This window comes from Molothrus aeneus, chromosome 8 (genome assembly GCF_037042795.1).
Source record: "Molothrus aeneus isolate 106 chromosome 8, BPBGC_Maene_1.0, whole genome shotgun sequence".
Taxonomy (NCBI): Eukaryota; Metazoa; Chordata; class Aves; order Passeriformes; family Icteridae; genus Molothrus; species Molothrus aeneus.
In genome coordinates, this window is record NC_089653.1 from 24,344,561 (window position 1) to 24,354,396 (window position 9,836).

The 9,836-nt window shown below is 41.5% G+C and overlaps 1 protein-coding gene across 1 annotated transcript in view; it reads right to left on the reverse strand.

The window, feature by feature from the left end:
• Window positions 1-9,605, reverse strand: part of COL17A1 (collagen type XVII alpha 1 chain) — a 33,270-nt gene extending 23,665 nt beyond the window's left edge. The window contains exons 1-11 of the mRNA XM_066555178.1: window positions 9,551-9,605; window positions 8,818-8,862; window positions 8,256-8,354; window positions 6,178-6,315; window positions 5,777-5,824; window positions 4,839-4,874; window positions 3,190-3,237; window positions 2,723-2,866; window positions 1,358-1,501; window positions 580-651; window positions 103-171 (exon numbers count right to left, since the gene is read on the reverse strand). Of these exons, the coding sequence (XP_066411275.1) occupies window positions 103-171; window positions 580-651; window positions 1,358-1,501; window positions 2,723-2,866; window positions 3,190-3,237; window positions 4,839-4,874; window positions 5,777-5,824; window positions 6,178-6,315; window positions 8,256-8,354; window positions 8,818-8,862; window positions 9,551-9,605 (898 nt within the window). The remainder of the gene's footprint in view (window positions 1-102; window positions 172-579; window positions 652-1,357; window positions 1,502-2,722; window positions 2,867-3,189; window positions 3,238-4,838; window positions 4,875-5,776; window positions 5,825-6,177; window positions 6,316-8,255; window positions 8,355-8,817; window positions 8,863-9,550) is intronic.
• Between the last annotated feature and the right edge of the window lie 231 nt (window positions 9,606-9,836).

Consider the following 9,836-nt stretch of genomic DNA (forward strand, 5'->3'; position numbering starts at 1 on the left):
GCCTCTGTCAAGATGAACCTTCTAGTCAGTATTGAAAAGGTGGGAGAAGGAAGCACACATTGGTGACCCTCACACTTTCTCCAGGCTTACTTTGTTGCTGACTTGCAGAGGTTGTTGTAGCATTCTGGGTTGCGGAAGATGTTGGAGACAGATTGTTTTGAACTCCAAATACTGCAAAGAAAATAATTGCAATGAGGATTATATGAGTCTTGCAGTACAGGTGGCATTCTGCTAAAACCCAAACAAAACCAGTGACACAAAAATAATGACCTCTCCCAACAAATTTCACCAGCTTTCTGGAGGCACCAGAGGCCTTACAACAAAATGTTTTCTAACTTAGTTCACCTTGCTGTATTGTCATTGTTGGCTCAGGACAATAATGGTGACCATTTTAAAACATTACCTCGAGTTACATTGTGAGGTCTCATGGCTGCATGGACATTTCTGCAGGTGGGGCAAAGAGCTGCTGACACTCAGATGAGGAATAGGAGAGAAACTGGTATATTGGTATTATTGCACTGTAGTTGTCAGTGCCAGAAATGCAGTGCTGTCAAAGTGTGAAGGGAAGAAAAATCTGACCTGTAGAGGAAGAGCTCAGGCCCGCATTCAGAGTATGATTGCTGGGAGCCAGGTTATTTGGAACACCAAAAACTGCAGAAAGAGGAAGTGAAATGTTATTACTCCTCTCAAATCATAAATCTAGCACCCAAAGGTCAATGGTCCCAGAAATTAAGAGTCAACTTGGAAATGCAACTAATGATAATGCACAATAATTGCACAGAGGAAAAATCTTGACAATAAACCACCATTTACTGAACTGACAAAGGCAAAAAAATCCTACTTCAGACAAGAAGAGATCATATGACAGTGAGAGAAAGTAAAGCTTTAAATACTACTCCATCATAAAGCTTCTTGTGGTTTTTCCTCTCGAACTGGGGAATGCAGAATCCCTGGTATTTAGAAATAGGCCTCACCAGGTGTAAGAACACAAAAAATTTACTTATAATATTGTTAGTATATGAGCCATTCTTACAATGGGTCAGGATAATCCAATATAAGTTTGAGTCTAAACTAGTTTTTTTAGGGAATGTGAGCTTGACCTCTTTTATAAAGATGACATCAAAATTTAATGACAGTCAGAGAGCCAGGACAATAAATCTCATAAAGAAGGATTTTGAGATAGATTCAGTGTAGAAGCAGAGAGCACCAAATTACAGAAAACCAGAGAAAATTCGAGCATATCCCTTACCATTTTGATTATTTCATCATTTTAGTTCGTGCTGTGCAAAAAAACCTGCTTTTGACCCAGTTTCAGGATAGTTCCATCCTTCAAACCTGGGCAATCTAGGGAGCATACCTGATCCTGTAGAATGAGACATGGCATTGATCAAGGAAGAGCTGTTATGGTATCCACCAAGGGAAGACCCAGCAGGCAGAGTGGAGGACCACATGTATGAAGGGAGGGCAGTATTCAGTATGGTTGTGTCATATGTCCCTGACACTGCAAAAACCAAGCAGACAGAAGTGGTTTTCAACAAGGCCAGGCTCGTGGCTTAGCATACACTGAAGGTTTATAGGGCAAACAACTTACATTTCAATTACCCTTGTAGAGTCATCTCAATGACTCCAGGTTAGCATGGCATAACTGACCTCAAATGTCAGCTGATTACAAACTTTAACCAATTGAATATAGATTGACCTAATAGCATGATCATTCACGAAACACCTTGAAGAAATTTCATTGCTCATAGATGGTATGGTACCAGAATAAACCACCCCAGTCTGCCATTCCATTAATAAATCACCCTAGGCCAGGGGATGTATGGCACTTGCTTCTCACATATGTCTCTGATTGGTTAACTAGTGCACTGGACTAAAATTCTGTTTTAGATAGGATTGGAGCTCTGAGTAAGACAGAGACGGATATTGTTTTTAGATACTTATGGAAGACAATGGAGTCAATGTCTATACCACTTCCTCAAGCCCTGTTGTGAGGGAGGTGTATAAATAAGTAAAATAGGTTGTAGTATTTTAAATACCACTTCAGTTATAGAATCACAGAATCATAGAATCACAGAATGGTTTGGGATTAAAGGGACCTCAAAGATAATCTAGTTCCAACCTCCTGCTATAGGTAGGAACACCTTGCACTAGACCAAGTTGTTGAAAGTCTTATCCATTCTGGCCTGGAACACTTCCAGGGATGGGCCATCCACAACCTCTCTGGGCAACCTGTGCCAGTGCCTCACCACTCTCAAAGTAAAGAATTTCTTCGTAACATCTGATCAAAGCCTCCCTCTTTCAGTTTGAAGCCATTCCCCCTTGTCTTCTCATACAGTTCCTGATGAGTTATTATGAAAGGGAATGGCTAATAAATCACTCACTGAAATGTTGTCTCCAGTCCTATCTCTGTCTCACTTGGAGATAAGAGATCAAATCACTCTCAGACACATTTGCTTAGAGCTCTTATCTCTGCTAGAAATACCTCTGAATTGAAACTGGTGGCAGAAAGAATGGACTCATTTATTTGGAAATTAGACTAATCACTAGAAAGATACCCAAGATGGCTCTTGTTACAGCAATACCTGGACAGTTTTTCAGCATTTTGACCCTTTTTCTGTACAGGAACACCATGTATTCTTAACTGGATGTTCTCAACAACTGAGTACTTTTTATGGCAAATGAGGTTTGGAATGACTGCAACATTGCTAATGCCAAGTACCTGACTGAGAGCTCTCAGTGACCATCTTTGTCTCCACCACGGCCTTTTTTGGTATCGGGAGGGTACCGGATGATGACCGAGTAGGGCTGCAGCTGGCAGATCGACTTCCTTTCAGCAAACGTTTCACATCATCCAACTCCGTCCCTAGCAGGAAAAGCAAGCGTCCAGAGTCACCCAAAAGCCAGCGTTTCATTGATCTGTAATCTTGCTCTGGATCTAAATAATTCAGTGGAATTTATCTGCATGTCTATGAAGTTGTTACTTTCTGGGGGGGCCACTTAATGACAAAGCTCTAGAGGATGTTTCTGGGACTAAGTACCATTTTACATATTTGCAAGAGCACCACGAACCCACAGCATGCTTCCTTGTCCAGAAAGGGGACTCAAATTAATGTTTTTAACAGGAAAAGACATAACCCTAGCAGCAACACCGTCTACCTAACCCCTAATACCCCTGGAATAACTTACATCTGCCAGAGGGAGACGCGCTCTGCAGTCGGACTCGTATTTCACTCTCTGGGAAGATAAAAAGCAGATCATGAATATGAAGAGAGATTCATTTGTGCCCTGGGCTGGAAATGAAACCTTAGGCTGAAGTGAATTCCTTCCTTCTTGCTGTCTGTGTTCCACTTTGCTGTCTGACTGCTTAATCTGAGCAGTACTCACAGCCCATGCAAATTGGTAGCAAATGGGCTTGGGCGACTTTTTGTTTTGGGGTCAAATTTTGTTGCTTTAAATTTCAGGGAATTATATTTCACACATTTATGGCCTCTGATGAAGTCAATAATGCTGCTACTGTCAGATATACAGAAGGTCTAATTATGCAGTCCTCAATCACACTGATGTTTCCATTCATCACAAATATTATTTTTATTTTCCCTCTGAACAAAAAAATTAGAGAGCCAAAAGAAGTTTGCTAAATACACAAATTCCCTACTACTTCTTGGGTACAACTGACATCTCTACAGTGGGCTGTATGATTCATCTCTTGCTACTTACTGACTTCTCTTTCGGCTCACTGAATGTAACCAGCCCAGTTTTCAGCCAGCAATCTCACCAGGTACTCAATGCTATTACCTTACTTTTACTGGACCTTTACTGTCCAGCACAAGAAACTACACAGTTAATGTGATTTGGCTGGGGTAAGCCTTTAAACTTGCCTCCCACAAGCAAAGTGGTCAGCCAGAACATGTGATACATGCCCCTCATGATGAAATCTGACAGTGCATGCACTAGAAAAGAAATAGTATCTTGGCATTCATGTGGAGAAGATGATGAATTGGAATTATTTTCTGAAGTAATATGAGACGCTGGACCGGATTCTCTGGTGTCTACTTTATTATGCATGGCCTAGTTCTGCTGGGAGTTCAGGAACGTAGTGTGCTAGAAGAGACTGTGACGATCTGAGGCAGAATCACTGGGAATGTGAAACTCTCCAAGAGGACTGTGCAAGACCATGCTGGGATTTATACCCACTGCTAAAATTAACTTGAATAAAGTGACATTATAGTTTCCTCTTCAAGCAACTGGAAACAGATACTACATTCTTGGAGACCAAGATAATCCTTCTTTCCCCAACACTGTTAATAAATTATTAGAAGAGCTGAATGATTTAAACAACGCAGAGTTTTACAGTGAGCTGGCTACAGACTACACTAAGTCTGCAATTTCCTCACCATCTCTTTACTATCAGCATGAGATTATTTCAGGGTATGGCTTTATGGTTTACCAGACAGACCACAGTAGGAGAAGCATGAATGCAATTACTGTAAATATGTCAGAGGCTGGTCCCAGAGCACGGATGGACTAAGGTTACTGTAGTGAACAGACAACATGGAAGACTATGTTCTCAAATATCCAGGGTTCCAAGAATATCTTCCTTTCTGACACAGTCTGAACTACCATGACGTTCACTAAGGTCAATTTTTACACCAAGCTTGTTTAAACAACTGCCTCCAGATTAATGGTTCACATCTGAAGTGGTGCAGATCCATGTACCTCATCTGACTGCTCTACGCTTAAACTGGTGGATTCCAGCTCAAGAATAGGTCTATTTAACACACCTGAATTATGCTGAACTGAAAAAAGGAGGCTTCTCAAAGAACATCATCACTCACCTCGACTTTGGCTTCTCCCTCTCGTAGAGGCAGATGCTGTGAACAGTAATGAGAGAAAAGCTGTATTAGTCTTTACTGCCTGTGACACCTCTGAAAATCAGCACACTGATCTTGCTCAGTGTGCTTATATTCAGTTCAGGGAGAACTGAACCATTAAGAGATTTTATCAGGCCCTCTTTAGACCATAAGGTATTTTAAAGGATCAGCAGCACCTTTAGCCTTTCTGGACCAGATGCTGTTTCTTTTCATACAGAGAAATGTTGTTTGTAGAGGTGATGTCACATTTCAAATGGTCAAAAGGAAGTTAAGAGGCCTGTTGATCCCACTGACCAATGCTGGATATTGTGAAACCCTGCCTCTATGAGCCAAAAGGTGACCTGATCATAATGTTTCACTACCTTCACTGAGTAAAATCAGCAGCTCAGAGTTTGGACAGGGCAAGACAATACCTGCTGACAATGTTTAAGTGTAAATATATCACTTGATAGCCACTTCATTTTTCCATATGAACTTGATGAAGTCTAGAAATGAGCTACTGGAAAAGTATATCCAGCAATGACTCAAAATCCTAAGAGTCTGGACTTTCTTGCTTGCAGCTGTTCTCTGAGCTATTCTGGAAGGGTAAAGGAAATGCTATGAAGTATCCCACATATGTCTTCTCCTGTCCATGTCCTCTATTATACAGGGAGCATCACAAAAGCAGCTGAGAGTAGCAGATACACAGTATCTACTACCCGTTTGAATATGACCAGCTAGAGACCTGACTTTCAGCTGTTAATGTAAATCCCAAATAACTCCTCTGAAGAAGCTGCATGATGGCCCAGTACAGAGGTAGCATAGGTAGAGCAGGACACAGAAATGTGCAAAAAGCCTTTATGGTCATCAACTCACATGACCTTGCCATAACATTCAGAAGAGCAGCTCTAAAAAGGACGTACCAAAATCTTTTCTGGGAAACTCAGGAGAAGAGTTGGCACTGGAGCTCCCTGCAAAGAACAGAAAAATGTTCATTAATACTTTGTACAAGATCATTAAAAGCTTTCAAAACATGTCTTCCTGGCAACTATTTAATTTCAGTGGGCAGAAAATATTTCCATTAAAAAAAGAGCTATTCAGGTTTTACATGAAAGAGCTGCTAATGTCTTTCAACAAGTACATGCCACTACTCCTTTTAGGAATGAGCATTACTCTTAGGATAAATAGGACTTAATCATTAAAATTGTGTCTCTGATGGTTTATTTCCTAGGAAAACCACAATGGGATTGGGGATAATTCTGCACTAATGTGACCTCAGAGTGCACTGCACATTGCCTCCCTTCTATGGCATGTTCTGTGATACCTTCATATGTTGCATGGCGGTTGACATAGGTTTTTCTTTCAAATGTTGAGCCAGGTGATTTGGTGAGAGTAGAGCTGGGAGACTGGGCTTGTCTGTAGCTGGAGGATGATGATGCTGAATTCAATCTACTACTTCCACCTATGGCCAAAACAAAACACCCTCAGCAAATGGAAGAGAAGTCCTTGGCAAATGGCAAGTAGACTCTGGATGCCCTGGGTGCTTTATGTTACTATCTTCTGAGCTGGACAAACTTGCACTGGGGTTTCACAACTAGAGATGGACAAGAACAATATCAGGGTCTAACTCTGGCTGTCCTCAGCAGAGAGGAGTATTGGTTATCACTGTGTATAACTGTGTATTTATTTCAAAACAAATCTTGTCAATGATTTGTATGAAACCAGGTTCTGGCCTAGGGTAATAGTGAACCATCTCCCCTGAGCAGGAACAAATTTAGCTCTGGATGATGCCGAGTTTTGCTAAGGATATGGATTCATTTGTTAACTCAAGTGTTACATGACATAGGCTACAAAAACTGGGAGACTGTTAAACCAAACTCAAAGTGCTGAAGGATGCAGTTTATGAGATAATGGAAAGCAGAGATGAGTCCCTTAAAGCAGCTATCCACACTCCCACTTAATCCACTTTCTGGAGAAGTGATTGAGGTGTGTGTCAGGCCCAAGACAGTCTGGACATTATTAGTAGCTGTTATATGTAGACAGAAGAAACAATTTCCCTCCAAATTCACATCAGTGCTGTGGAGAAGGAACTGAGAAAAGCCATAATTACTGTGTGCATACTCTTGCACAAAATCTAATGCTGGAGTATGATCAGGGTGCAGCACAAAGGGAGCTCTGTGATAAACTGCAATCTATCTGTGCTGATCAGCAGGATCAGACTGGATATTGTTTACCCATCCCTACAAAAAGTGTGTTCTTTTGATCTCAACAGTGTTTTCATGCCAACTTCCCCTCTAAGAGGACCTATTTTGTTCTGTAACTTTTCCATTTAATTCAGCAGAAAGAACTACTGTGCCAAGTAGGCCTCTGTTAGAGGCATTCTGCAAGAAAATGGGAAAGAAGAGACTACAGCATGCTGTCTGAAACTTCAAGGGCTCAGTATCTCTGAAGTTCAGGTTATTTTCTCTTTTTCTACATACTGAAAAAAAGAAGATGGTAATCCTGCATGGTCCTCTGAGTTTGAAGAACTGGATTCGGTTCTCTCATTGATGCCAGTCCAGACAATGAGACCAACATCTGCAGTGGAGTTACTTCACTTGTGCCCTGAGGCAAAGTGATTCCACATTCTGGCCTTTAACTGGCATGCAGGTGTCTGTCAGATCTCTTTGGTATGGCTAACTCTCCTCTTGAGCTTCCAAAGTGCACTTCACTCCCTTTGGTTTGTCAGCTCTGTTGGAGCATAGAGAATGTTTTCAGAGAGCTGTACAGTCAGTCCCACTGGGGACAGAGAAGTGTGCCAGGTACCTGGCTAGGAAGCTTAGTCTTTAGAAGCCTTTGCTATAACAATCTAACAGCTGTGCAAAGAATGCTGTTAAAGAAATGGTTTTACAGAGTAGGCAGCACACAATGATTTAGCACATCCAGAAAATCTGGCAAAGTGCTTGAAGTGCTAAAGCCATGGGCACACAAACATAAGAAAACATTTTCTAGGAATTTCTTTAATAATATTCTACCCTCAGCAAGATCAACAAAAAAGATTAATCAAAACTGTCTTTAGAACAAAAATAGTCAGAAAGACTGTGATTTGGAAAAACTGAAAGAAGGGAAATTCAGTTTCTGAATGATTTCTTAAAAACAGTAGGAATTATATTTTTTATTGTTGTTCTCCTGAAATTAAGTTTTCCCTGTGGAAAATAGGATTTTGTCATTTACTCACACATTCTCAAACCCACATTTAGGGAAGGAATATCTTTGCTTTGTGTATGCATTTGGCACTTCTACTTTCATAACTCCTGTTTTCCTTGCCCCTGGCTCACCCTACTTCCCTGCCTTGAATCTCTCCTCAGCCCATTTCTGCTGCCTTTGCTCTCTGTTTCCTACTGGGCAATTTTTTTTCCTTACCTGAGGTCACATAGCTGCTTCCATGGGTGTACGACCGCTTTTCCACTCCACTCCCTCCAGTGTGGGATGATGTTTTGAGCCCACTGCTGCTCCCTCCTTCTGAAAGAGATGAGCACAAAATGAGACATTCTCTCCAGGCAGGAGATAGGAAGAGCAAGGACACTGCAAGAGAAGGCAGGAGGGATCCAAAGTTGTCCATACACTCAGTTACAAGTACAGCTTCATATCTGGTGAGAGATCACTTTTGGTCCTTGTTCCCAACAGACAATCACCACTGAAGACCCTATATTAGACTTAAATCTTTGCAGAGTCTGGTCTTCTAGTCTTAGTAGACTATGTGGCTTTGTTTCTGACAACCAGACAGGTCCTCAAATACTACTCCTCTCCAGTAACAAGTGTTTTGGGAGAAAGGCATTTCTGAAAATTGCATTCCTTTGGGTGCAGATCTTTATGCACTGAGATCTGCTGCAGCCAGGGATTTATGGAAATAATGCAGACAAATAAAATAGCATGAATAACAGAACACCAGGCAGATGCAATGCAATGACTGAGAATTACTTACTGGGTGGCAAGGATGTCAGTCTTGTGGTTACAGTCTCTGTAATAACTGAGGGAAGAAAGGGTGCAGAATTAATGGCATGTTAATATAGCCAAACTGGATCAATGTTCTACCTATTCTCCATGCAAAAGCATGACTTGTTCAAAGAAGATTGACTCATTTAAATAAAAGTCCCTTAAGACAACACTGCCTGGGGCTGTAGCTGTAGGCTCATTATCACACTATGCTATGTTTATTTGCTGGTCTTTCTAGCTCTGAATAAGAACATTACTGCCATGAAAGATTTTTTTTCTGTACAAGATCCCTATAAAATTTCTGGGCACTTCTGAACCACAGTCAGTGCTCTAACAGCAAAGCCCATGGGAGCAGCTTCCTACTTGTTAATTCTCATAAGGTCAGTAGAAAATCAACCCGTTTTACACAAAGCCACCCGACAATTTCTAGGCCACCCAGGGCATTGATACCAGAGGTAGGAGCAGCATCCCAGTGTCTGCACTATGGGTTAGAAATGCTACCACAGGGAAATCATCTGGTTAAACAATCAGGTCATGATACACATCTCTAAATGTCTGATCTTGGCCCATTCCATTCCTGATTCTGACTTCAACACAGACTCCAGGGCCAGGAGCAGAATTTAGTTCTGGACCTCTGGTCAGCATTTAATCCCTTACAGAAATGGCCTTTGACTTCTGGGATTTTTTGGGTGTGATATAAAAATTAAAAATCTCCTCCTTACGTCTTTCAGTAACTTCTGATCCATCTTGCCTCGTTTTCTTTGTTACAGAATCCATATCATTGCCACCTGCAAGGAAAACAGAGGGACTGCACTCAGAGCTCTGTGAAGAGTAAGAAACGACAACAGCTCCCCACAAATCCCACCACTTTGCTCACTTTGGATGGGGACTAGACTGCTTGGAAGATGTCTGTGCCTGGGAGTTTACAGAGCCCTTCCAGAGCCATGTGACTACTACAGATGGACTGCCATCTACAACACTGGAATCTGCACAAGGCAGCAGAGCTTA